The 27,072-nt window shown below is 45.1% G+C and overlaps 12 protein-coding genes across 12 annotated transcripts; 8 read left to right on the top strand and 4 right to left on the bottom strand.

Moving 5' to 3' along the window:
- Window positions 1-368: 368 nt before the first annotated feature.
- Window positions 369-2,711, bottom strand: T069G_04363 (fungal specific transcription factor domain-containing protein; the record flags this gene model as incomplete). The annotated part of the gene is made up of 2 exons (XM_056171573.1): window positions 369-2,102; window positions 2,166-2,711. 2 exons carry the CDS (start codon window positions 2,709-2,711, stop codon window positions 369-371), a joined length of 2,280 nt encoding a protein of 759 aa, XP_056032465.1.
- Window positions 2,712-3,449: 738 nt separating this feature from the next.
- On the top strand, window positions 3,450-4,070 carry T069G_04364 (isochorismatase family domain-containing protein; the record flags this gene model as incomplete). Its single annotated transcript, XM_056171574.1, has 1 exon — window positions 3,450-4,070. The coding sequence occupies one exon, from the start codon at window positions 3,450-3,452 to the stop codon at window positions 4,068-4,070; it is 621 nt and encodes a 206-aa protein (XP_056032466.1).
- Window positions 4,071-9,590: 5,520 nt separating this feature from the next.
- On the top strand, window positions 9,591-10,601 carry T069G_04365 (NAD dependent epimerase/dehydratase family domain-containing protein; the record flags this gene model as incomplete). The annotated part of the gene is made up of 1 exon (XM_056171575.1): window positions 9,591-10,601. The coding sequence occupies one exon, from the start codon at window positions 9,591-9,593 to the stop codon at window positions 10,599-10,601; it is 1,011 nt and encodes a 336-aa protein (XP_056032467.1).
- Window positions 10,602-11,576: 975 nt separating this feature from the next.
- Window positions 11,577-12,262, bottom strand: T069G_04366 (hemerythrin HHE cation binding domain-containing protein; the record flags this gene model as incomplete). The annotated part of the gene is made up of 2 exons (XM_056171576.1): window positions 11,577-12,116; window positions 12,179-12,262. 2 exons carry the CDS (start codon window positions 12,260-12,262, stop codon window positions 11,577-11,579), a joined length of 624 nt encoding a protein of 207 aa, XP_056032468.1.
- Window positions 12,263-13,509: 1,247 nt separating this feature from the next.
- On the top strand, window positions 13,510-14,112 carry T069G_04367 (uncharacterized protein; the record flags this gene model as incomplete). Its single annotated transcript, XM_056171577.1, has 2 exons — window positions 13,510-13,761; window positions 13,828-14,112. 2 exons carry the CDS (start codon window positions 13,510-13,512, stop codon window positions 14,110-14,112), a joined length of 537 nt encoding a protein of 178 aa, XP_056032469.1.
- Window positions 14,113-14,184: 72 nt separating this feature from the next.
- T069G_04368 (phosphotransferase enzyme family domain-containing protein) lies at window positions 14,185-14,826 on the top strand (the record flags this gene model as incomplete). The annotated part of the gene is made up of 2 exons (XM_056171578.1): window positions 14,185-14,324; window positions 14,403-14,826. The coding sequence occupies 2 exons, from the start codon at window positions 14,185-14,187 to the stop codon at window positions 14,824-14,826; spliced, it is 564 nt and encodes a 187-aa protein (XP_056032470.1).
- Window positions 14,827-15,875: 1,049 nt separating this feature from the next.
- On the top strand, window positions 15,876-16,545 carry T069G_04369 (uncharacterized protein; the record flags this gene model as incomplete). The annotated part of the gene is made up of 3 exons (XM_056171579.1): window positions 15,876-16,151; window positions 16,207-16,316; window positions 16,371-16,545. The coding sequence occupies 3 exons, from the start codon at window positions 15,876-15,878 to the stop codon at window positions 16,543-16,545; spliced, it is 561 nt and encodes a 186-aa protein (XP_056032471.1).
- Window positions 16,546-17,557: 1,012 nt separating this feature from the next.
- On the top strand, window positions 17,558-18,377 carry T069G_04370 (hemerythrin HHE cation binding domain-containing protein; the record flags this gene model as incomplete). The annotated part of the gene is made up of 2 exons (XM_056171580.1): window positions 17,558-17,632; window positions 17,688-18,377. 2 exons carry the CDS (start codon window positions 17,558-17,560, stop codon window positions 18,375-18,377), a joined length of 765 nt encoding a protein of 254 aa, XP_056032472.1.
- A 255-nt stretch (window positions 18,378-18,632) lies between these two features.
- T069G_04371 (fungal cellulose binding domain-containing protein) lies at window positions 18,633-20,070 on the bottom strand (the record flags this gene model as incomplete). Its single annotated transcript, XM_056171581.1, has 2 exons — window positions 18,633-19,942; window positions 19,998-20,070. 2 exons carry the CDS (start codon window positions 20,068-20,070, stop codon window positions 18,633-18,635), a joined length of 1,383 nt encoding a protein of 460 aa, XP_056032473.1.
- A 2,101-nt stretch (window positions 20,071-22,171) lies between these two features.
- On the top strand, window positions 22,172-23,617 carry T069G_04372 (o-Glycosyl hydrolase family 30 domain-containing protein; the record flags this gene model as incomplete). Its single annotated transcript, XM_056171582.1, has 2 exons — window positions 22,172-22,614; window positions 22,681-23,617. The coding sequence occupies 2 exons, from the start codon at window positions 22,172-22,174 to the stop codon at window positions 23,615-23,617; spliced, it is 1,380 nt and encodes a 459-aa protein (XP_056032474.1).
- Window positions 23,618-23,935: 318 nt separating this feature from the next.
- Window positions 23,936-25,078, bottom strand: T069G_04373 (uncharacterized protein; the record flags this gene model as incomplete). Its single annotated transcript, XM_056171583.1, has 1 exon — window positions 23,936-25,078. One exon carries the CDS (start codon window positions 25,076-25,078, stop codon window positions 23,936-23,938), a length of 1,143 nt encoding a protein of 380 aa, XP_056032475.1.
- A 1,587-nt stretch (window positions 25,079-26,665) lies between these two features.
- T069G_04374 (uncharacterized protein) lies at window positions 26,666-27,001 on the top strand (the record flags this gene model as incomplete). Its single annotated transcript, XM_056171584.1, has 1 exon — window positions 26,666-27,001. The coding sequence occupies one exon, from the start codon at window positions 26,666-26,668 to the stop codon at window positions 26,999-27,001; it is 336 nt and encodes a 111-aa protein (XP_056032476.1).
- Between the last annotated feature and the right edge of the window lie 71 nt (window positions 27,002-27,072).

Below are 27,072 nucleotides of genomic sequence, written 5' to 3' on the forward strand. Positions count from 1 at the left end.
TTGAAATGAGCTAACAGTCGTCAAAAGTTCTATTCAACGCGTCATATGAGCACTTATTATACGAGACCAGGATTATAAAATGTAGTCTATGTGATGTCTGATTTCAGCCTATTACCTCTGTTGGATGAAGTAACCGGAGTTCGCATTTGCGCTGTTCACTTTAACACTGAATATTGATTGCAGCATCTGTTTTACGGCCATGGCAAGTAACATTGAATAGCACTCGACTTTCCTTTCTATTTTAAATAATTTTGTTTACATACGTAGGTGCGATTACATGAGAAAACTGCAAATCTCTTTAGATACCGGGTAGCCTGTACGAGTAGTAGGCGGAATAAAAGACTGGTTAACATCTTTAATCTCCTTATTCAGAATAAAGTCTTAGATGCATCCGTCCCCAGAGAAATATCCCAATTCATGGCACCTGGGATGACATCATGGACTTGGTTGGGGAATTCCAGATCGTAAATCCATTGGTGATATATGCCTGGCATTTCTTGAGGTGCGGAGAACCCTGATGCACTGATACCATCTAGTGCTGCAGTGTCCATGAAATTTCCAGCCAGTAAGACTTCGCCCCCTACTCCTCCGATTGCCGTTCCTGGCTCATCTTGCATTGCTGTGTTTGTTACTCCTACTTGCGGTACTTGAGCAGCATTCTCTTTTGGCGGAGAGTTCCGAGATCTAGCAGCACGAGCTTTTTCTATCAGCCTACGCAAGGGCTTATACGCATCGCAAGATGTTTCGTCAACTTCTGACAACCCCTTTGGATCCGCACCGGCTCTTTTATGGGAAATGCTTGAGAGCTTGAGGCCCAGACGAAGAGTGGAATCTACTGCATTCCAAGCCCTGTCTACTTCTTCGCAGTCCGAGCGGACGCACAAAGCGGAGAGCAAAAACGTAAGTGCGTACCACTGAATGTACGTCTCACACAACCATCTCCATTTGCGGGTCTTCTTTTCCGTATTCAAGGCCAGCCAATACTCAAGAATCGTAATAGAGGAAGTGAATAGTCGATCCTGCGTCTCTCGAGGAAGCTCTGCATAACCAGCACGACGCAAAGATGGATGGTGTGCAACAAGGCGCATTTTTGTGAAAACAATTTGCGCAATAGTATAGATATACCATGAAAAAGGATCTGACAAGTCGCAGTATTTCAAATACAGCTCTTCAAGTCGCTGTTGGCTTTCAGAGACTTCCTTCATCTTTTCTGCAAGATCTTGGTCTTGATCACCTTTTTCCACAGGACTAGTGAAGGCATATTGGAGTCGTCGAAATAAATTTGTTGCCTCGAAACGAACAAGACTGAAACTCATCTCCGTAAGACCAACCCTAGCCTGAGGAGGCTCCTTCATCTGTACAGTTAAATCCGTATCGTTGATGTTGAGCGGTATGTAAGTGTCGGCGCCACCATGTGGAAGTGTAGCATCATGGCCAGAGTCTTCGCAGGCGCGAGAGTCGAGAACACATATACTCCACCACAACCTCCGTCGCATTTCTACTGTAAATGGAGATAGATTGAAATGAGTGCCGTCGCGGTGAATGCCAGCATTCTGAGCAAGACGAACTACTAGAGCAGTGAGACTCCACATAAGTCGAATACTGCAATGATTCCGTAGACTCATCAGAAATATGACGAAAGCTTGCAAAACTATTAATTCGTCCGTTTCGAGGAATTTTGCTCGGGCCAGTGCTTGCTCAGTCGCAAACTTATATGTGTCGATGAGATCGCCCTTGTGACTGCCGAAAATTTCACAGCATTCATCCTCTGAGAGGCTCTCCACAGCGGAAAAGTATATCGAGAATATGAGCGCTTCAAGGCCTTTCGGTATGCCAATTGGCTGCTTGATGGCTTGAAGAATCATCGGCTCAAAGGTAGGTATGTGTAAAACCTTGATAAGGCAGTCACAATTTTCCTTGAACAGACGCCAATATAGAATTCCGTGTTGCATGGGCGGATGCAAGCCAGACAAAGACTCATGCTGAGCACCGGTTCCAAATATAAAGCTTTGATTGGTAACTCCAATTTCTAGAGGATTTGGTGTATTCCACACCTTTTGATCCTCTGGTAGTTCCATCAACAAACTCTTGAGATCATCTACCTGATGAAGGAAGATCGAATTAGGTCAAATTTCCAATAAAGCCAATTGTGACAAGTGACATACCTCTTCATCCAAGCTTGCCCAGAAGCTACTGCTGATATATCTACTACGTCCATCTCCGATCGCCAGCCTGCCAAGCTCTGTTCCTAGTTCGGTAACGGCATCGTTTTGCGTTCCTCTGTTGTTGGTCGGGCTAGACCGACGTGTAGCCTCTCTCCCTTCTATGATGGCATTCGCACGGACTTCTGTGGTCTTAGGAGATTGCTGCGTTGTTCCTTGGTTGTAATTATCTCGCAAGTGACCAATGACTCCCTCAAGGTGTTGAAGCCTCTCAAGCATACCCTGAGTCGTCTTTGGCCTAGTTGATGGACGTCTCGGCACAAACAAGCAATCAGCACCAGCTTTGCGACAATTAACACAAGGGTACACTCTGTCGCATTTCTTTTTCTTCTTCCGACACGACAAGCACGAGTACGGATTCAATTGTGGGTGTCCAGCAAGTGATTCGGTTCCTCGGCCATCATTTCGCGGGGAACCTGGCTCATCGGCTTTGGTGGGCTGGGCAATCTGTGCGGAACTCATCTCGTGGGCTTCGTGGGATTCTTCCATAGTTGTCTCGAAAGAAAATGCTGATTCACAGTTAGTTGCAGGTTGTCGGCCTTTTCGGAGTGCGATGTTCTTAGAGACAACCTTACAAGACATGAGTTGAGAACTAACCTTGCCACACAAGCTTCTTCGGGGCGGAGTCTTGGCAAACACCGCCAAACACATTTGCCGAAGGCTTGTGGAGATCTACTAAGCCAAAAATCACAGTGGCTTGCTTGAGTCAGTTTAAGCTCGCCTTCTGTTGTGAAGGCCTTTTGGTTACCCCGCCTAGTTACCAGCGGTTTCTTAGGTCATCAGAAATGTTGGTTATATAAACAATAACTCTTGATTTGAAACGGCATTGGTTGTTTTGAATAAAGTTCTCTCGTAATCCGTCTAGTGTTACGTTGGAATCCAATCACAAGAGTCTGTTGAATGAGTTTTATGTAGTCTTAGTTAACTTCATGATGATCATGTTAATTAGCTGCAATTACTCGTGAGGAACGAAGCAAATTAATCCCGCGGATTTTCGTCTATTAAAGGGCAATAATCTCTCAGTCAGTTTGCCATAGCATTCATTGCAATCATATCGACTTGTTTCCTCAACTACAACGCAGCTCAAGACGCGGCTCTATTCCGTCTCCTCGAGCTACCCACTTATACCCACACCAACCTCAGCAACACGATTCGAAACAGCTACTTTTCCTGAATTAAGCTTATATTTTGAATCCTATCACATTACAAACCGTCACATTACACACAATGCCGGAGAGTTCTTATCGAGGTCGCTTAACGCGAGACAATGCAGTTTTGCTCATCGTGGACCATCAAGTGGGCCTCTACACGGGAGTTCGCGACATTGACACCCTAGAGCTTAAGCACAACATACTGGGTCTGACAAAGGCTGCTGTAGCCCTTAAAGTTCCGGTGGTTGTTACCACAACGACTGAAAGCATGTGGGGGCCTTTGATCCCAGAACTCCAGGAAGTGTTACCTGGCATTGAACGAATTGAACGCACAACTGTCAATGCCTGGGATGATGAGCGTGTTGTTGCGGCTGTGAAGGCTACGGGTCGGAAGAATCTGATTGTTACTGGCATTTCGACCGACGTATGCTTAGCGTTTCCGGCAATGGCTGCTCTCGTAGACAACTATACGACTTATGCCGTTGTAGATGCCTCTGGTAGCTTTACGAAGCGCCAATCGGAGATGGGTGTCCTCCGTATGACTCAAGCCGGCGTCATTCCTGTCTGTTATTCCAATGTCGCTGTTGAGATTCTGGCAGATAATGTTGCTTCTGAATCAGCTGAGGTTTATGCCGCTCTGGGTATGCCATTTGCTGGACTGGTATATGGGCTACAACAATACTTCTCGGTTAACTAGTATGGAACTGCGTCTGGGTCTAAGATAGAGCACAGTAGCGATAAATCTTGTAGATAGCAGGGAAATACTAAAAATTAAGTTGAAGATATGTAATCTGATTGCGTACGGAAGTAAGGACAAATTCTGTCTATACAGCCGAGAAGCTTTTCATGCGTGGGCGCTTTTGTCGGATAGTTCGTCTGACATTAGGGGTGATTACCCATAAGAAGAATGCACATTAAAAATGACATTATATGAGTCATCTTGACTACATTTCTCTAGAGTACGCCAAACTTGAGAATGCTACTGCATTGTGTAGAACATACCAAAATGATGGCTGGCGGACACTATCTAGCTAGGGATACAACCGTAATACTGCGTAAGTTCAATCCTCCGAAAGAGCCCAGACGGAGAAGAATTGTTTGCACACCTCATTTTACAACTAAGACCTCTCTTAATTGGTTCTGGTTTTCGCCCCTGCATAATGTTACTTCAATAATGGATCATCATTTCTTGCTGTATTGTAATTGTAAGCCGAATTTAATAGTGATATCAGCATAGCACGCTCACTGAGCGCAAGTATTGTGGCGAATGAGATAGTAAATGCAAACAGATAGATTCGGGGACTACCTATACTGCGTACTATGTACAACAAGGAATTGCACTGCTGTGCATCAATTAGGCGAATGTTATGACCGCATTCAAACATATGCATGTTTTGCTACGCTACATCTAGAAATTACCGAGTTGATCAGTCCAAACTTCGGGCGAGACTCGATAAAATGGCCTTTAATATTGGGTCTTGCGCCCACCTTGTGATATTGCTAGCTTCATCCGATGTCCTTGGAATGCTGCCAAGCACTCCATCCACATGTGTAAGCCGCTGTCAGCGAGATCTTTTTTTAACGAGTAAAGCAACACAAGAATCAATATTTGATCATATCCTAGCCTCAGAAATCATCAGACGATAGTGGTGATTAACCTAATTGCTGCAAAGATTGTATTTTGCTAAATTACTCAAGGCGATTTACGACAATCACGTCAAAGACAATTAGAAAGAACGTCATAAGATTATCTGCTTACTACCCTTGTCGGACAAGATGGATTGATAGGCATACCCAGGAAAATGCAACGTTCATATTCTGATGAATACAATAAAACTATATATATCTTGATATAAAGTCAAAGGATCAGTTGCCTACAGGCTGAAGGATAAGGTTTTAAGCATAAATGGAGCTAAATACCGCAGATCCTTCATGTATAAGCTGTTGAACTGTTGCTCTCATACTTTTAAGAATCTTACATCATTTTTTCTCCGAGTGAACTGTCGCATGTGGGCTGTCTGTCTCGACTCCAGTTCGTAATGGCTCTAGTTTCATAAAAATAACTACATGAATATGCTTGTTTGGTCATTTGAGCAGACAGCATTCATGCGAGACATCCAGCACCATCGACGCTACTTTCTTCTAATAGTTGCAATTCATGTGATGAACAAACTCAATCTCGCTTATTCACAATAAAATATCCTAGCTTAATACTTTCGCATACAATGTTTTTGCTATATACTGCAGATTCCATTCTTTTGTTTCATCGTTTTGTTTTACCGAAGTCTTGTGCTAAGATTGTCGGCTACACTTACATGCGAAATGTCTGCGAAACGCGTGTGCCCGCTAATACCCGTATGGGTGTTGGGAGACTTCTGGCACTTTGGTGGCAGCTTGCATCAATTAACGTAAATCCCTTACCTAATATATGCATGCTCGTTATGTGCATAATTTTTTTTTTTTTCATTTTCATAAATAAATGAATTGAAAGTTGACAGAATAAACTTCTCCCTTTCATCTATTTGGTCTGCATTGAATTTATAATTGAGTAAGCCCTTGGTGTGTGTTACTTGGGAGCTACGTTTGTGGTGGTGTCACACAAAGCCAATAAAATAGATGGAAGTGGATATACGAATGACTCCGAAACCCTGAAACCTATATGCAGAAAGTTGCTTAAGGTTAGATAATAGCGCCATCTATTGTCTACTAAATGCCGTCTATCCAGGTGAGTGAGAGCTTCCTATTTTAGAATTCGTGCACCCTACGGAGTTACCTGTGGATGCGCCTTATTTAAAGACGTGTCTTATATCAGCTTAGTTATCGGCCGGTACCCAATGGATCACGAAATACAATGCTAGCGAATACTCGGTCAGCATTACGGAGTCCACGAAGCACTAACGTATAGAGGGCCCCGATTCTAAGACCTCGACGATATATTATATAGCCCGATGTCTTATTATTGCTCCAATGATATCCCTTTCTCAAGTTGGGCCCTTTTTTATAACATATCTGTTTCCGTCGCATGACCGGGACCCATGTAATCTCGCCGTTAGGAGGCTCTTTCATAAGATCCCTGCGTAACTCGTTTTCAAACTTCGTATTATGGGCCAATCCGAACTTCACAACTGTGTCAGTGGGCTTCCAAACACCTTGTCATAGTTGCAACAACCATGCAAACTACGCCTCGCACATGTGAAAGGATTCTTACCAGCCCTATGGACGCAATTGCGCTAGATCATAACTAGCAAGTAATCTTGTAGTCCGTAAAAGTTCTATTGGGCTTCTTTGTTGCCGCCCTGGAATATTAAACGTATGATGTCTCCTCAGCGTTATAAATGCTGTTTGGTGAGAGGACATAAGAGTCTCAGACCAGTCTTAACTTCGGTTCAATTTTGACACCACATAACCCTCAACCTGTTGTACGGCTCAACTTTCACCCTAACCCTTGAAGATGCCCTTGCGCAAACATACGAAGCCTCCGCCGAGATTCACTTTTGTGACTCCAGAATTTGAAGGCAACCAAATGAGATGGTTAAAGACTCATTCAGACGCAACAAGAAGTCACGCCGCATATTGGAGTGGGCCTGCAAAACGTCGATGGCAATCCGGCAAAGAGAGCATCAAAAAGGAGGATAGCGCCAGCGCTCGAGGGACTTTTGCAGATGAGCGCACTTACCCACACACCGCCCAAGTTGAGCATCGCTGTTCAGTTGCTCGGACTCTCCAATGCCAGGGGTCAACAGCGGCGACGGATAGAAAGACTTCAACCCAGAGAGGAGATTACTCGACATTTCGCCAGATCGAGCCCACTGATTCACGATGTCCCCAAGCTCTTCCACCAGGTTTGAGAGAGACCAATTCTCTTTCAGTCGACTTGGCAGTTCTCAAATTCTATAACGAAGACTTTATGAGAAGGTTTGTCATGGTTGACAATGCCGACAGTACCCTGATTTTCACTAGCTGCCTTCTACTTGGCTACGCTTATCACCTGGCACTGACAGGGCAGGGGACCATGACCATGTTGCTAGAATTGAAGAGCCAGGTTATACGCCACCTGACAGCGAAGATGAATACTTCAGATGGACTGCTTAGTCCCCGATGCCTCATTGCAATATTGGCCCTGGGAGCTCCAATTGTCTGTCTAGTATCTAGAGACTTACCAAGATGCCTCAGAATTGGGGAATCTATCAACATGATGTTGGAGGAAGAGGGTTTATGCAGTGAAGAATCGGCAATGTTCTCTCCAGCCTCACTCCACGAGCAAGTTGTTCACCGGTCAGCATTACGCAGACTGTTCCTGAAAGCTAGGGCCAATTTCCAAGACCCGGAAAGCGTCGCATTACTGCAGTATATCTCTAATTATATGAATATGTGCGTACCTATAAGCTTTTCTGTAAACTGTTTTTGTTCTAACGAAGCTCTCAGATCAATGGCTATCGGGGACGCTGATTGTTTACACACTACTCCGCCGGAGATTAAGAAACTGTTTTCAGCTACCACTCCATGTCAGGGTTGTACTGTACCAGAGCAGTGGATATCTCCTCTTACACCTCTTACTTCTCAATGGCAGGAAGACTCGTCTATGGTGTACATTGAAAGCCGTATGATGTTGCTTACAGCACTGATGCAGAAGTGGCTCGCGACATTCCTTGACGAAAACGATCAGTTATTACCTCTCACACAGGACTTGTTACAAAAGCGTGCAGACCTTCGTGAAAAGATTGAGAGTTTTGCGCCGGCAACAATGAAGTCTAATGCTGAAGAAGAAGCCATGTATGAATGTTGCCGGCACGTCACTTCGATGCTATTAACCGCGGAAAAGCTACACATCCCAATCCACGATGCAGCGAAGCATGTGGAATCTAAACTTAACCTTACAAAGTCGTTTCGTCAAACAGATCTCACAAATCTCTGGGGCAGGCACAAGGGTTTGCTGTTTTGGGTTGCTGCAACATGTCAGTTCGCAACAGCGAGTCAGTGCTCTCCTTTACTATATACAACGCTTCTTGCACGACTAGTACAGGAGCTCTCGATGTCAAACATTTACACTGAGATAGCTCTTGGCTCTTTAAAAAGACTAAAGCAATTCGAGGGCTTGTGCTGCTATCAGGAATCCCGGCCAAGCTGCGGCGAGTAGATTACTAGAAATAAATACTTCAAATCTTTGGTTTCAAGATTCCGAAGAGAGAGAGTCATACCATGACTATTGCACACATATGAAGTAATTGTGCACCACGAATGAACGTTGGTCCACGTTTGATATAAAATATTCATCTTCCAACTTGCTTTCACGGCGATCAGCAGTTGAAGCAGCGATCACACTTCGCAACACTTCGCAACTCTTCGGGATTAACAGCGGGGTCCTACACGAGGAGACTAACTGAATCGGTAAACCCATCCTTGGAGATTGGATATGACAGATGCATGGAGTAATATTTTAGTGTCCAAAGCTGATAGTTTGAAACTTTAACCTCTCTCTCTTTACTGGTGGGCTAGTTGAAAGCCTGCCAAGCCTGTCTACCCCAAGATAAGGCCCGAATGATTCCGCCTAACGGAGCACTACGTATCTGTCACGTTTCGTCGAGGTGCTATAGGGAGCTCTACGAGATGATGATTTCATACCCCCGCACCACACAGACTTCGCTGGCGATAGTAATACGCAAATTGTTATAGTTTAAACTAATTATCTCAGGAGAGACAGATCGATAGGTACAAGTCTCTATCCTTTCTATCCCAGATCTTTACCCAAAAAAAGAAAAATCGTCTGACAATCACGACGTTTTGCATAGCAAAATACTCGCATATAATGAAAATTCTTCGTGGTGAAGTTTTAGCAAGCAGTGAAATAGATAAACTTTATATTGCATACCATCCAGCACGTTTTTCTTCTTGATCTTGGCGCAGCCACTAAGAGGTACAAATGACAGCATACAAGTATGTACGTCGCTGGATTAGTATCGAATTTGTATTAGCCGGAGGATGGAAACTCTAGTATCGCCATAACATTGCGTAGTTCTAGAGTAACTCTATCAGCCTCAGATGGTTAGACTCTGATTTAACATAAGGTTGTAGGCACGGCTGTTTCGGAGTATAAGAGCCTGAAGAGGTGCTCGCTAGATTCTCCTGGAACAATGAACATCGGGTTAACTATTCATAGACAACCTTATTTTTATTTGACAATCTGAGCTTAATTCAGTTTCTTATACAATTCTTTAAAATGGTCATTCTTATAACCGGAAGCACTGGCTACCTTGGTGGCCATTTGGTCAATGAAGCATTGACACGAGGCCACAGTGTCCGCGCCGTTGTGCGAACTGAGTCCTCATTCAAGAAGCTTGCTGAACAGTTTCCTCAGTACGTATCGAAGCTTTCACATGTCGTCGTGTCTGATATCACCGTACCAGAGGCATTCGAGGGTGCGTTCGATGGCGTGGTTGGTGTGATCCATTCTGCCTCTCCATTCAATCTGGAACCAAAGAACAACGAAGAAGATCTTCTCAAACCCGCCATTAAGGGCTCTGTAGCTATGCTCGATGCCGCATTGCGCTACGGTAAAGATGTCAAACGTGTAGTTGTTACATCTTCTCACGCCTCCGTCGCCGACACTTCCAAAGGATTGCGACCTGGTTACGTATACAACGAAAAGGACTGGAATCCTATGACCTACGAGCAGGCTGCTGACCAAGCCACCGATGGTGTGACGGCCTACTGTGCTTCAAAGGCTTTGGCTGAGCGTGCTGTGTGGAAGTGGGCTGATGAGCACAAGGATGCGCCATTCGACGTCGTTACAATCACTCCGCCGTGGATCTTTGGACCGTATGTCACGGAGCTGAAATCTACAGCTCATTTAAGTGAAAGCGTCCGATTGATCTACAATCTTCTAGGAGCAAAAGAAGTGCCAGTGTTCGATTTTGGTGGATATGCAGATGTCCGCGAAGTTGGTGCTGCTCATTTGCTTGCCCTCGAAGTACCTGCCGCTGGGGGACAGCGTTTCTGGGTTGGACAGTCTCTCCGATGGCAGGCTGTGGTCGACGTCGGGCGAGAAGAGTTTCCAGAGCTAAGGTCAAGGTTACCAGAAGGAAAACCAGGATGGAGAGAGGATGCTTATGGTGTGGATGGCAGCAAAGCAGAACGAGTGTTGGGTCTCAAATATCTCACATTCAAGGAGACTATTAAAGATACCTTTGCTCAGCTATTATCTGCAGAGCGAGCTGAAGCTGCAGCATAGCTTGGTTTAGTCCGAGACTATTATGATGACGTATCTGAACTACAATAAAAAGTTATTGCTTGCTGAGGTCCCCCCAACTTATTTCACTATTATTTTGTGTGAAACACTAAACGCAAGGTGCATAGCCTCACATCATCGGGTTCATGACTCAATATTCATTGCTTAAATGATATACCTGACGACGATGTGTTTCAGAGACAATGTTACCTGGAGAGTCTTTAGTCAATATGACATATAAGTACCTTGACAGATGGTCCACCGAGTCGAGAATGAGCATCTTCAATTACGTTGAGTCTCTGCCTTGCGTAGATCAAAATTTGGGATCGAGAAGTTACAATTTCCCAAAGCAAGGCATATCACAGGTACAGAGATAATAGCAAGCAAGAGAAACACGCTTGCTACACAAACTATAGCAGATACTCGTGTCAATATGCTGACCGACTAGTCTTCTCGATGTACAAATGTATGACGAGAAATATAAAGTAAGGTCTCCTAAAATGGATTCAGTCTCATACCACTTTACGGACAGCTAATAGAGCGCAGTTAGGTTATACGAAGAGTCGAAAAGTATTAGTATTGTGGACGGTGCATCCTTTCTAAGTTCTACCTTGACGTTATATCAAGGAACACTCCCATGTCTTATTAAATAATCGAATTCCCGGAGCTGTGACCTGCTTCATAAGGCAAAAGGGAGATCTTTGGCCTTGCCGCTTTTGTCGCAAGGCGCGAATTGCCAGCAGTCAGAGTGCTTTCCAAAATAAAGAAATTTTAGAATGAAGAAAATGATAGACGGGACTGGCGGCCAACTGCCAACTTGTTCGAACGCAACCTCGTGATTATGTACCATAAAGGGCAAATCCACAACCTAGAGAGAGTCGTCTTATCGTCAGAATTCGTTCATATGTACAAATGAGTTCTGAAAAGTCTATTTTATACCCCATGACAACAGAGAGGAGCAAGAGGAGCACGAAGATATCAAGATACACTTACCATGCCATCAGCAGTCTGGGTCGCCTTTATCGCTTTTGATGCTGTCTCCTTTGTCCATTTGGCCCAGTCGGTTTTATCCTTATACTTTTCAAAGGTTTTGAGAGTAAAGATCTCATCTTGCAAATGCTGCCTAAGAACAGGCATGAATGAGTCTATTACACTCTTGAGCTTAGCCCCATCGTACGTTTCCTTGCCGGTTTCCGCATTCTCCAGATGAGCGTTGTACTGTTTGAGGCCGTCATCAAAGGCATGGTGTTGCTCGACATTGACGTCCATGATGCCTTTCTCGCCAGTGATTGCCTCAATCTCGGGGAAAAACCATTTCTCTTCGGTTGTATGATGTTCATGAAGAATGTGGCCCCATGCTTTTGCATATTTAATAAAGGCCGGAATGCTCTCTGGCGAACGTTCCACGTTGACGCACTGGAGATAGACGCTGTTGATGCCCCTTAATAAGCAATTATGGACGGTGATCATTTCCGCGGCCATGGAGTGGTATGGCGCAACTTTCTCCCCGGGCTGACACTGGAGTGAGCGTTTGTTCTTTCGACGATGCACTGGCGTATCATCGCATAATCCAGGCTTACCTTGTACCCAAGAGATGCAATCGAAATCAGTTCAAAAGGGCCGTCAGCCCACGGCCGACTGCTGTTGGTCTCTGTGCTTGCCATTATACCGGGCACTAGGAAATTGATGGTAGCTATTTTGTGGCCTGTGAGGAAAAGGAAAGATCAACAGCGAAGCTATACCAACGAAGCTTTCAAGAACGGCTGCTGTACTCAAATATAGAAGACGATCACACAGTGCACACTTGCGATTTAAATGTTTGAGCCGCATGCCCCATGTCTTCAATTTGTTCGATTATTTGTACAACGGTGAGACTACTGGCGCTATCATCCAACGAAACAATGCCCTTTGGACCAAACATGCGGCTGAGCAGTGGTACATACTCCTGCTAAAATCTGACGCGCAGTTAATTATGGAGTGTTGGCAGCGCTGTAGCTACCGCTAGACGAAATTACCTGTAACTATAGGGCCATTAGGCGAAGTCATAGGGAAGCAAGTTGCGTATGGTCTTCAGCCATTTGCTACTTCTCTTCGTATTTAGCGAATGAAAAAGTCTAGACGTCTGACGGATACGACACACAGGTCAGCATAACAAATGACGTGTGATTTAAGCTCTCCCCTGCAATGATAATTCAAGTCCGAATAGATAAAAGCCTTCTCCCATTTTTGCAGTGACTTATAAACAAATGAAAAGGGAACTCTCATTATATCTTTACACACAATGGCGAGAGAACCCTCCACCTACAAAATATTTGATGTTCAAGCCATACAAATAAGATCTCACAAGCCTAGTTCTTTAAATCGGTATCAAGTAGTGGTTATAAGCGACCTCTATTCTTCCATTGAGTTTAAGTGCTGGGAGCTACGCTATTCCAGCCGCTTTTGAGATGACAGGTTAATTTTCCGCCGTTGGTACAAAAGAACGTATTTTCGCTGCCATAGTTGTCTGTGATGAATTGGTAGTCAAGTAATGCAGGTATTTTAGATATTCGACCTCTTTGTAATACCTACATAGGCAATAGCGTTTGAAATGAGCTACAGGTACTCAACAGGCTTTACCTGACATTTTCCACAGGCAAAAGATATTTGCCCCGCGCGTCGCGGATACTGTGCTGGGCCTTGTGGGGAGGGGAACGCATTCCACGCCTTACTTTCGGATAAGAACAAAGTTGCAGAGATAGCGTAGGACTCATTCATGCAATTAATTGCATCAGGCAAGCTCCTCCATCCTTCAGGATGCAAAGTGGAACTTCGGGCCAATTAAAAAAACAAAGAAAGTAATCCAAAACTCTGATATCAACATCGTCGATACATTTTGAGACTTTTAATCTACCGCTACATATTTGCCATCATGACAACCGATGACGGCGATGCAGACGCTGCTTCAAAGCATGTTCTGCAACAGCTGTCAGACACAGTGTATGCATGTTCCTCACTGTCGCCGCTCTCTAGCAGGCCTGGTAATTTTGTTTACCGCGGTGTCCTGGTTCATCCCCTCTCCGCCAAAGATGAGGCCCCAGTTCGGACCATTATAATCAAGCATTGCACTGCTTCTACAAGCGAAGATGGTTTGAACCACATCGCTAGCCGTGTAGATGGACCAGTAGTTATTTTTCATTTAGGCGCGACGTATTTATGAATAAAGATACTGATATTTACCACCTGGCAGAACTTCGAGGAGCTCTTACTCAACTCGATCGCTCATTTTTCACCTCCCACCGATCCATCTATTCTGATCAAGGTACCGCGTCTAAATTTACTAGATGAAGCGAGTAATATTCAGGTCCTGGAAGATTTCATTGATACCACTGGACTGAAATCCATGTTGCTTTCTGCTGAAGCCAGTAATCTTCTTCCTTCCAGCTTAGAGGCCATTGGATTTGCCTTGGGTGCCTGGATTCGAGCGTTTCATATGTGGGCGGCGGCGCCTGAGCAGGCCGCCCTCAGAGAGTAGATGTGGCAAAGCGATCCGATGCGAAAGACGAAATATCTCTTCACCTATCACGGCTTTTTGAAAGTGTTAGAGATGCATCCGGAAGTTCTAGCAGGTCACAGAGAAATCTTGGAGAAAATCCGAGATACCATATCGAAGGAATATGAGAGACCCAGCAGTACTGAAGACGATGAAGACTTGGGACTTATTCATGGGGACTTTTGGTCAGGAAAGTACGTTTTGTCTCTGAAGCTACCTTGCAATTCATGTCAATCATGTTGGATTCTTTGGTCTAACGGAGCGCGTATCAGCATCTTGCTTCCTGCCACGCCGTGGCGAGAGCCTCCACTATCAGACGTGCCTAACAAGCTCTTTATTATTGACTGGGAATTTGCGCAATTTGGTCACCGATCCAATGACATAGGTCAACTCATTGGTGACCTTTATGAAAGGAAGTTGTACGGTAATGTTGAAACTGTTGCACCAGTTATGGAGGGAGTCATCAGGGGATATGGCGAGTTAAGTGAGCAAATGGCGTTTCGGGTTGCCATTTATGTGGGTGTTCATTTAATCGGCTGGTATAACCGAAGGCCCCGAAAAGGCCCTAAAGTGGTTCCCTCACATGTCATCTTGGAGGGGTTGACAATTGGAAGAGATTTCATCATAAAGGGATGGGAGAAAGACAGAAAGTACTTCGAGAACAGTGCATTGGCATCATTATTCAGGAGAGCATGAGCGAAAGCTACGAAGATATCAACGGTTCTCCTGAAATTGGAGATGGTTTATTCCCATATTGCCCTCTACGGCTGACAACTTGTTTATATACTCGATTGTCAAACTAAACTCTGCTCGTGATACGGCAGCCTGCGTAGTTTCGCACTCCAATAAGGCACCGGAATTTATCTACAGGCCCGGTCTATGCCTGCGAGCTTTACTTATTTGATGATCACGGGAAGCAATTCAAGTAGGCTTCATTTCTCAAGACACTGGCTGCATTGGGACACAAGAACCACAGACTCAAGTCTTATCCCTAATGCGTAGGCAAAATTTTAAATGCACTTATATCAATACTAATACTGATACTATCACTTGTAATCTGTAGTTGCCATAATTAGGCTTTTGTGTCTTTATTTGTCTTCGAAGTTCGTCGACTTTTTAACTGGAGGCGTAATAATGTGTACCAGTGTACTTTGAGATTCCCAAGATAGTATAGTATATTATAGAGCACGTACGCGTCTAGGTAGTGCTGAAGTGTGCTAAAAACAATTGAATGTCAGCCCGATTCCCCTTTCGAATCCATCGTCCGCTATCTCTGCGCATTCACACCGCGCCTTTATATGCTGAAACCATTGACCACTTCTAGTTCTAGCAATTGCCGACATATCCTAAAATATGTTATTTTCAAGCTTAATCTCAACATTTTCCAGCACTAACGGTTTCTGTCTACATCGTAGCCAAAGTCTGATGGATTTGGATCCTGGCTATGCGAGATCCTGCCAGCTAATTTAGACCCTGGAAGTCAGTTTCTGCATCAGAGCAATGGCAGGGAGGTAAATAGACCTTTTTCGTCCCGAGAACGAGAACGAAGTTGCGTGGCATTGGTGAGTAGGCAGTTGTGTATAGCATCATACATTTAGGCAGATGATATTAAAGTGTATGAATAGAAGAGGAGTAATGTAAAAGATATATAAACCGCCACTTGTTGTGATGCCTAGTTTATTCCCTCTCGTTGCATTCACAACTGCAATTATCGTCAACACTACAGAAATATCCAGTCCTCGACCATGTTTTCGCGACTTCTTATCCTGATTGGCTCGGCCGCGACAGTTCTCGCGACCGGTGCTTGCGGTACTGGAATTTATCACTCGCCCATCGCCAAGTCATTTGTGACTATCGACCTGCTAGTTAACATTCCTGTGAATACAACGATTCCAGAAGGTGTGGTTGGTTCTGTGGGCATTCGTGGAGGCAGTATCAATGGCCAGTTTAACGGGCATCTTGTGTCGAACATCTCTTCTGAGGTTGAACATGTACTGCCTCTTACGAGTGGAGAGTTTACTGTGAGTTACCAATATCTTCATACAACATATTTTCGCAGATACTAACGTGTTCAAGTCCGTTTCGAGTCAATGGATTTTCGAAAACGATAAAAATGAACACATTTTGGCTACACTTTCAGGTCTTACAACCTATGCTAACAATGCTCTACATGGATTTGGCAACGCGTAATTATGTTTCATCCCTATAAAGTAAAATAGATGGACTAATAATTGCTTTAGTATCCTGGCTACTGAGGCGAAAGACTTTTACTGGGTCAACTCGGCCACTTTTCTCATTGAGTGGCAAGGCGATTTTAATACCGGGAAGGCTCAGTTTGAGTTTTTCCAAATTACTACAGGTGGTCGCCTCGACGGTCAGCCTATCACTGCTTTACTCCCGCCAGGTGGTAAATAGACGGCAATGGTATATGACAACCACCTCATTTACAGGTTTCATCCATATGCCACATGATCCCGCCATAGATGTCGATACATCTAGACCGTTTTATTCTTGGGCACAGCTATTGCAATTTTTTGCCAGTGAATAACCACTGTCAAGTTGGATATACATCTAGTAGAAGGAATGTTTACTAGCGTAGCATAGTTTACTTAAATCTTTTTTTTTATATTATCCGTCGATCGTTTTCCATTCCTATTAAACAAGGCATGACTTTTTTCTTCGTGAGTCAACTTCATAATCTTCTACGTAAGATTAGTAGATATTTCAGTATCATACATATTTATACAGCTATATAAGTAAACTTCATGGGATATATTCACATTACATTGCTACACTTTAAATACGTACACTAATAGCATGTCATCTCAACTATAGTCCTGGAAGACAAACACATCATGAGGCCGTTTTACAACCGAAACGAAGAAATCATGGGCAAAATTGGTTCCTAAGCAATAATTGCTCTTATAAAAATACACACTGGAATGTGAAGCCAAGTAACAATAATAATTTTGGACGTTTAGATTAGAAAACCTTAATGTCCTTCTAGCACGATGCATTAAAACATCGGGGAAAGGGCATGAAGATAGGTAGATTAAAATCTGAAAATGTGCAGCATTTCGATGCCAAACGGTCTTCCAGATACAAGGCACCGCATATACCCCTCTCGTGTTTAACCTTTCCCATGCGATTGGTCGTAACTTTCTCTATTTTTAACTTAGGATTCACAAATCCTTCCACTGTATAAGTGTCGAAGTTATTGGCTACTAGCATTTTCATGGCGTCAAACACGTCTTACCCTGCATGTTTGGTCTACTCTACTAATGTTAATCCAGTTAAGCTGGTGCTGATTGAAGTGAAGATTTATTTCTTTTATTTGGTGGAATGCGTCGCCTTGGTATAACCAATTTTCCTTCATTCTTACCACATTATTCATTATTCTATATAGCAGTGTCCTGCAAGCTGCGACATGGCATCAGCCCTTGGCAAATGGGCCGACGGCCCCCTTGAGCTCATTGAGACTCCCTCCTTTACGAAACGTACAGTGAGTTGTGTTCTTATTTTCCAGTACAGTGTCACAGTACTAATGCCATCCCCAGGACGATCATCCGGCCCACTATATTGCCAACGAGATGGCCTTCGCCCACAACGCTATGCTTCGCGGTCTTAACGCTATCTATTTGCAGGCGCCTTACATACCAAAGGCTGATGTCTCCGATTTTCTCTTTTTTGTCGCCTCGTGGTCTGGTTGGGTACAACATCATCACATTCTGGAAGAGACGCGCATGTTCCCAGGCTTCGAGCGCATTCCCGGTATTAGGCCCGGGCAGCTCTCGCACAATATCGAACAACACCATCTCTTCTCCACTGGCCTCGATGATCTTGAAAAGTACGCAACAAGTACAACTGAAGCAGATTATGAAGGCGGAAGATTGCGTGAACTCATTACTAGCTTTTCTACATACATGCGTGAGCATTTAGCCGATGAAATCGACACTCTCTGGAGCCTCGAATGCTGTGATAAGGGTCAGGAGGAAAACCTCCTCCAGGTGTACAAGGACTGCGAAGCGGAGGCTGCTAAACAAGACAAGACAGTAGTGCCACCTATGGTTCTGGGGCTATGCGACAAAACATTCCAGGGTGGCAATAGCTGGCCTGCCATGCCTATAGGCTCAGAATACATTGTCCACTATCTACTTGGCAGGAAACATAGAGGTGCATGGAGGTTTTTGCCGTCCGACACATTTCGAAAGCCAAGACCGTTACCTTTTTTGGGCGACGGGAGTTAATGAGCGAGGTAGGCTGAGGGATCACTTTAGCAACTGCTTGAAACGGCAATTGTCAGGCCTGTATCAGTGATTTTAGTAACAAAGCATGATTTGGAGTCACAAGTTTGCCAGGTTTATAGCAAATGTTGTGCATATAACGTATTGCGAATTTGCAATTGTCAATTGCTGTGTTATATCATTTCAGCTAAGCTAATGGCGATGCTATAAACACGTTGAAGCCATATCTGAATTGCCCCGTCTGTCTTCCATGAAGCATCAGGACAAAGTTGGAGTCGTCCAATCAACCCACTGGCTTGGAGAGAATGTAAAATCGCTCTGGAATATCGCAGTATTTGTGTTTTGATTGAGCAAGAACTTCTGGACAAATGCTGTAAGTTGAGACTGCTGGTTTGACGGGAATGCGCAGTGAGCGTGGGAGCCAATCTGTGAGTAACCAATATTATTTGGCACGCCAAGAGCTTGCCATGCTGAACGAGCCGCTGTCATGCAGCCGAAGCAACTCTGGGGGCCAAGCCAGTCAATATTGTTGTCAATAACAAACAAGCCTCTTGGCGCAATAAGCGCTGCTAGCGAGTGATGATCGAATGGCAATGTTGGCACTTGATTGACATAACTGTTGAAAGCCGTTGCAAACCAAGGATCTTCGCCAATGATTTCGGATGCCGTCTGAATGTTGGCTCCTTGGGAATGCAAGTAGTCTGAAATTCTCCAACAAGCAGAACCACCCGCGCCTGATTCCTGGGGGAGCGTCAACACGATGCGCTTCTCGAAGGCACCCGCAACCATAGCGCCCTTTCCATTTCGTGAACATCCCGTCACGCCGATTCTTGTGGTATCGATTCTTGCTGATGGCGTCAATTCGAGAGCATCAATAACACGGCTTACTCCCCATGCCCACGCGGTCATAGCGCCTGCCGAATGCGATTTTCCATAAAGATCATAGAATTTGCCCTGTCCTCGACTGCCCGTGTTGACTTGGGCGGCAATGTTGTCATTGTTGAAGTTGATCATGGCGACGCCTGCAGGTGCTGGCAGACTGCCACCTCCGTACCCAATGATGGCGGGATAAGGTGCTGATCCAGAAGAAGGATAGGTAATAGTTACGGTAAATGATATCGACTTTCCGGAATCACCGCAATTTATAGTCAAAGTATTTCCAGAGAAAGATGCGGTAACAGTGGCCGGACGACCTGGCAGTGTCCCAAGTTCATAGCGCTGGATGAGCTCCGACATCTCTGCCTGACGACAAGCAAATTTGTCTTTTGTTGTTACTTTATCTCCATTAAACATTGTAAACAGGTCATTAAGCTTGGCGTTGGCTTTCAAACTGATTGAACCTGGTAATGCCGAGCATGTCGCCGCACTGGTAGAAGTAGCACGAGTTGCAGACGCTGATGATGATGCACTCGAGGCAGGTGGAGGTGTAACAGATGTGACCAACGTAGTAGTTGGGATAGTCGACGATGCCTGTGTACTAGGAATGCATTGAGAGTAATAATCGCTGTATGATACGCACGTTGTGCCCGCAACACAAGTTGTCGGACCGCCCCAGCCAATTCCGCCACCTATGATGTATGTGAGCGTTTGTACTACAAATTTTGACTGATGAAGGCCACGAACATTGTCCCCATACTGGAGATTGCGCCTGAATAGGGATGGCTAGCAGGAGGAGGGCGAAAACGCGAGCAGCCATGTTGTTTATTCTCATCAATGAGCTGTTGACTTCTTACACAGCGTTTACATGTTGTCGTTGTTTGAGCGCTCTCGCAATCTCATTTATATCTGCTCGCAGCCGCTCGTCCGGCATCTGGCATCGTAAACGTTTACACCTATATCACTATTACAGCATATCTTACTGCATTCAATATTGCTTTTCTCTAAACTATTTTCCACCACCATTGCTCGCGCCAAGAACATATATCACAAAATGAGCGATGCTCCGTAAAGCCGAGGAAGGACTGATTGGAGGGAAAACACTTTCTTCACTCGCCACCTGAAACGGATAAATAGATTCGGCTATTCAGCATAAAATATTTAATGGGGAGAATGGATCAAAGATCACATGGCGCAACATATGCTCGTGCCGTTTGTTTCCCAATAGTGGTTCAACACCTGGGCCCAGTATGTTCCCCAGCTTTTGTATATAGAGCCTGAAAGGAAATGCCGGTCTAGAATTGAGATGTCGGCTAAATAAGGTTATGCATCAAGAAATATTGGTATATTGTTGATGAGCCTATTAGATTCGAGGGCTACCCGGTTGAGGTAGCTATGTAGGCTAACTTGCTTTATCAATAGCCGAGTAAGGTAACGGTCTTCAATTCATCCTGGCGGTGAGTACGACTTCCCCATATACTCATCGTAGTAGTGATCCATTTTACCCCAGATATATGCACACTGGTTTTCGAAAGCTTAAATTTAAGAATATGTGATGCTTGGTCGTATCGGAGTAGTCATTGTAAGCCTTCAGCACATTCACGGTCAATATGATGCTCCCATCGTGTCAGGGTCTGGGATGCATTGCTCATATATTGACTGAGCATTGTGACATCAAATGTTGTACAAAACCGGTACATATCATTCTGAATGTAGGTTATTTCCCTCCAAAATGATGGTGTTCCATCGTCTTAGTGTTAGTTTCTGCTTTACATCTGGTGATAACCCCTTGATGGAAATGCTATCGGACGGCTTGTGAGTTCAGCTGAACTACAATCATCAGCGGAAGCTGGGCCCACCAAAATGTACCACGTCTCAAAGGGATATATTGAGCCATATATTTTACTACGAAACAAAGATCATGATTCTCAGTACTTATTTGAGCAGAAGTTGATCTCCTCGAGAATACTATTGAGAACACCGAGAGTTGGACCCAGCCATTACATAGCCGAACACGTTCTGACTACTATTTATATATCTTAGCACTATACGAAAGAAGACTCTCTAGCCTTGACTTCATAAAGACTCTAGGTAGTAAGAACGCTAAGAACCAAGCAACATAGGGGTGATGTAAACAAGCAAATAAAGACAGCATGATGTGTCTATGATCTGTCTAAGGAGGTCTAAAGAACAAGAGACAATGTCGACTGCAGCCACAATGACGTTACATTTGGATGGAGAATACAGACAATACCCCATATTAGGCAGTATATCTCCCGAGATGCCGAAATGCTGACAGTAGTCTCATAGGTACCCAATTTTGTAATTCCTTCGCTGCTTCGAATGTCTCCAATATTTCAGACTTTCGTTAGATTATCTCAAATATTCATTGAAGCACTATTTTAAAGAATCCGAGTGATCATGCCGGCAAATGCTAATTATAAGAGTCCTAGTCTCCCTATAATTCCCATATCAAATCGGTTTCGACATTTCGCATGTGGAGTCTAGTGGTCTTACATGAGGTTCTTCTCACCCCGACGTGGTATTCGGTTGGAATATATAGGTTCAAGGATAAATGAAAACACGAACCAGGTTAATAAATGTGTCATTTAACCGTTTTATGCAGCACATGGTATGTAACGCTGGATAAATAGCTCGTCTGGAAAGGTGCCTCGTGTTTATTAAGAACATAACATGCTTTCACACGATCACCCCATGAAGCCACTGAACTTCATGTTTCAAGCTGAGCCTAGCTGACATGGCAATATGCCCAAAAGGACGGGAGATATGTGGATACACGGCTATGTGTCGAATGCTTTTGATATATACTGGTAACTGCCGTCCCCTCAGGACCGGCAATTGTACTTTAGTGCCTTCTTTCAGCGTGGCCTAATCCTTTCTTGTAGTTCGAAAGAGACATCATGATGACATTGGGATACTTATTGATATTGGCAAATATTGCTACTCTATCCGTAGCCCAAACCACCATCACCGTCAATGTTGGCACCAGATTCCAGCAAATTGATGGCTTCGGCTTTTCGCAGGCGTTCGGCCGAGCTAGTGAATTTCAGAATGCCAATGCCAATACTCAGAAGCAGGCCTTAGATTATCTTTTCAGCACGACAACTGGCGCCGGTTTTAGCATTATACGGAACCGTATCGGATCTGGAGGTTCTGGAGACAGCATCGAACCAAATAATCCCGGTTCGCCATCAGCGACGCCAAACTACCTTTGGGACAACAATGACAGTGGCCAATTATGGTTCACGAGACAGGCAGTCTCATATGGCGTGAAAAACATATATGCAGACGCATGGGGTGCCCCTGGGTTCATGAAAACCAGCGGCTCTGACTCGTCGCCTGGGTGAGTGAGCGCCATTGAACATCCTCACATGTTCACTCGAGACTGACATGGGCGATTGTGAAACAGATATCTTTGCGGCACCACTGGTCATTCTTGTTCTTCCGGTGACTGGAGACAAGCATACGCCAACTTTCTTGTGCAATATGTCAAGTATTACGCAGCGGCAGGCTACAACATCACACACCTGGGATTCTTGAATGAGCCAGATTTCCAAACCACGTACTCTCAGATGCAGATTAGCTCAAACGCTCAAGAGGCCATCTCCTTCATCCCTATTCTCTCTAACACGGTGAAGGCAGCCGGCCTCAGCACCAAGCTTACCTGCTGCGATGCAGTTGGATGGACGACTCAGAGCACCTACACCACCAACTTGGTCAATGCTGGCTCAACTGGGTATCTCAGTGTGATAACATCCCATTCATACAGCGCAGATGCAACTTCTCCACTAAGTCAGACTTCTCTACCCAAATGGAACACAGAGGGCGGTCCCAGCACGCCGTTTGTGACGACGTGGTATGGGAATGGTGGGACCAACGAAGGCTTCACATGGGCCAACAAACTCGCCGTTGCAATGGTCAACGCACAGCTCTCAGCCTATCTGTTCTGGGAAGGCTTCGAGATTCAACAATCCCAGTCAGGCAGCCATTTGATCGATGCGCTGGACAGGCAGACGGCTACCCCATCGGGTATCTTCTGGGCTTTCGCCATGTGGTCGAGATATATCCGCCCGGGAGCTTTTAGAGTAGCAACATCAGGATCCATATCCAGCGTTATTACCGGCGCCTTCCAGAACACTGATGGCTCCGTAGTTGTTGTATTCACAAACAGCGGGACATCGGCGCAGTCAGCAAGAGTCGCCTTCACCGGCTTTACTCCCCGTTCCGCAGCCGCATATGTCACGGATAATAGCCACACATTCGCATCTACATCTTCGGGACTTTCTGGTAGTACTATTACCGTATCTGTACCCAGCAGGGGAGTTGTCACAGTGAAATTGACTTGAGAAGGGGGATGGTCTACTGGATTGTTATCTAGAGCTTCCAGATTCCCTACAGTAGCAGGTAGTCAAGTAGCTCAATACTGCAACAGCCAATCTAAAACCATATACTTACAGAGTTTTCGGGCAACATCTTATCTACGTCGTCCGTTCGAACTTAGAGTAAGGTACACTCGACGATATCATGTCACCAAGGCGTAGCTTCATAGGTACCTAGGTAGTAGCATTTGACCCATATTGTCACTTTAGCATTGTTCAATCACCATTAAAGTACTAGGTACAGAGTCATTGCCAAATTAAGCCATGGTTGGCAATATATAGATTTTAGCTCTTTTCAATCGTTATCTTCGTATTATAACCCCTCTCTAGAATATGTGTGAGTACAGAGTTCTTAACAGTTTCAACAAGATGTTCTTCAGCATCACTATCCAATCCGCCGTGAGAGAGGAAATCAACATGCACTTTCAGCTCATCAAGTTCCTCATGCACTTCGAGTAGAGCTGCCCCGTCAACATCGATGGTATCAATGGCTTTATCACAGCTAGTACGCAGGTCCTCAAGTTCCTCTTTGAGATCCTTGTTCTCTTTCTCAAGTCGCTCAACTCGTTTCGCTAGCCTATGCATCTCCTTGCGCATATCTGATAATGCAGCCCAAACATCATGATTAATGTCAATCCCAGATGAAACACTTGAATCGTTCAGTCGGCGTCTCTTTTTGTCATTTCCCTCAATCGAGTGGCCGACAGACGGCGGGGATTGGGATTTAGAATGCGGTGATGTTTCGAGGTCGGGAGGAGGAGGTGGTTCTAGATCGGCGTATGACGGTGGCTCATCATTTGGCAGTGTAGACGAGTTGTGTGGCGGTGAAGGAAGGCTGATAATCTTGCCTCCCCTCCCGCCATAAAGCGAAGCTAGAGCAGCTTGAGTATCAGAGTCGAGTGGTTGCAGAGTGTTTTGAGCGACAGCTTCGCGGATAGCCGACAGCTTGGCTTGAGAAATCTCTCTTGCGGAGATGTAAACATCCAGAGCAGTCGCTTTGCCCAGCGAACGTAGAGAATCGAAAGCTTGGCCAGATAGCCGCTTCCTTGGCTGCACAGGCTCGGCTGCTGCGGTTGAAGCCACAAGATCGAGAGGTTGACGGAGATCGAAATGCAATCGGAGCGCTCTACAGTTGAGTTTCTTTCGCACTATCTCGGGAACTTCTGGATTCTCGTCGTAGTCGAACAAGGCGATGGAATGTGTGTGGATCAAGCCGATGATGTGGGATTGCGATTCAATGCCTTTCACTCTGATGGGACAATGCAGTTGAAAAGATGCCGACGACGTCTCCTGAGAGAACCGGCTCTCGAACGTCACACGGCCTCGTTGCGGATCAGGGTCGACCAGATACTGCGCCTCGTCGTCTGATCTCCATTCTACGCAGGCGGGCGTCTTCAAATCGAAATCGAGGCATGGGAACGTCGACATGGTTCATTCGTTTTGGCTCGTGGCGTACTACGTAAGCAAAACAGATGGGAACGACATACCAGATTCAAGAATCACGCGCAACAGAGGGAACGAGCTTCGCAGACAGGCGGCCTGCTCAGAGCTCCAGAAAAACCTGCGAGCCCAAGCAGGTCCCTTCCCTCAGCCCCGGGTCCTCCAAAGAAGGAGAGCGAGTCTCGTTCAGTGGGTAGAAGTCCGGAAGGCTGGCCAAGGGCGCGAAAGCAACGTTCCGTTCTGAGGGCGCGATTCGATGCAGGCGAGGAGAAACAAGATAGAAACAAGATCAAGGAGAAAGCTTTGCAGACAGGCGAACGGCCCAGAGCTCCAGAAAAACCTGCGAGCCCAGGCAGATCCCTTCTCTTGACCCCGGGTCTTCCAAAGAAGGAGATACAATCTCGTTCAGTGGGTAGAAATCCGGACAGCTGGCCAAGAGCGCAGTGCAGACTCCTTCGATGGCGATGATTGCTGCGAATGATGATGCACAAGCGATGCGCGTGAAATGGACGAAACAAGGAGGCTGGGAGGAGTTTCAAAAGGTGCACGTGATCAGGACTTGGCTTTGTCAGCGCAGTCCCACTGTGACATTACACACCGCTTGGCTAAAATAGGAAAGGCGCCCGACTACCTTTAGCACTTGTCAGCATGCCTCAACTGCTTTTACAGCGAGTTCTTCGCTGTGAATATCTACACACACTTCTTGCGATAAAGACAATAAGAACTCTTAAATATCACCAGTTTTTATTTATTAACAGAGTATCACGGTGATGAAAATCATACGATGTGGAGATCAATTGCAATTTGCCAGTGACATTTACTTACAGAAAGGGATGCACTCTACTACGTAAGAAGAAACGTCCCTTCCTAGCTGCCTAGTAAGCATTCAAAAGTACCCAGAAGCTGCTTGATGCCATCCTCAATCCCGTTTTTAGCCGAGTATTCATCTTGAACTACAATGTACAAATCAAAAAAGGTACTGGCCGAGAGAAACTCAGTGGAACCGCGGTTAGGACCGCTGTCAGCAGGCTCTTTCATGTGAATCCTTCGAGGGAATAGACCTCAACTAGTAGTTGACTAGGCAGGTAGAGATGCTTCGACGCTTTCAACATTCAAAATTTCCCAATATGGATAAAACCCGAACTTCTTGTATCCACAAAAGCCCGAATGGCCGGACTACTGGAAATGTCACAATGCATAATAAATGATGTGATAAGACTCAACGTGAGAGTGTTTTCTATATCATACCACTAATTCCGCTGTTCAATAGATCAATGCATATATAACTTCAATGTATTAAATACAGAAACTAATGTCTTGCGTGTACGTTACAGTAAATCTTTGCCTAAGCTCCATCGGTGGAGTACGCCGGGGCTTACTACGCCACGTCCGAGACGCCAACGGAGAAGGATTCATATCTTGACATATATAAGTGCTCCTTCAGTCATAGTCACTCATTCGAAATTACCTCGTTCCTGAATTCTGTAATCTCTCTGCATTAATACGCTCAATAACTCAATTCATCACTCTCACGCCGAAGCCTGGAAGCCAACTCTATCACACTCGCTCGCTACTATGGCTACTGATAATAATGCTGCCGAAGATCTCCAGAAGATCAACAACCAAACGCTGGGGACAGATGGGAATGCTTTTCCAGTTGTAACCCTTCCTGGTGGCCAAAAGGTCCCAACTGGCACTGTGGGAGCACTTCTCGTCAACATCAAGACATACGATGCAGGCAATGATGATGAGAGAAAGAGCATAGAACCAGCAATTCGGGCCGCAATACCCGTACTCCGGAGCGTTGGCATGTTTGATCTCTTTAAGCCGCAGGAATGGGTTCAAGGGGGAAGCCCAGGGCGGGCTCTCGTCGGAAAACTAGCAAAGGAGCACGGAGAGGCTGAGCAATGATGAAACGTCATTTGCATATCGTCCGGGTGCGGCGTCATGTAAAAGACAGTGAGCCTTAGCAAATCAAGTAT

Source organism: Trichoderma breve, chromosome 2 (genome assembly GCF_028502605.1).
Source record: "Trichoderma breve strain T069 chromosome 2, whole genome shotgun sequence".
NCBI classification, from domain to species: Eukaryota; Fungi; Ascomycota; class Sordariomycetes; order Hypocreales; family Hypocreaceae; genus Trichoderma; species Trichoderma breve.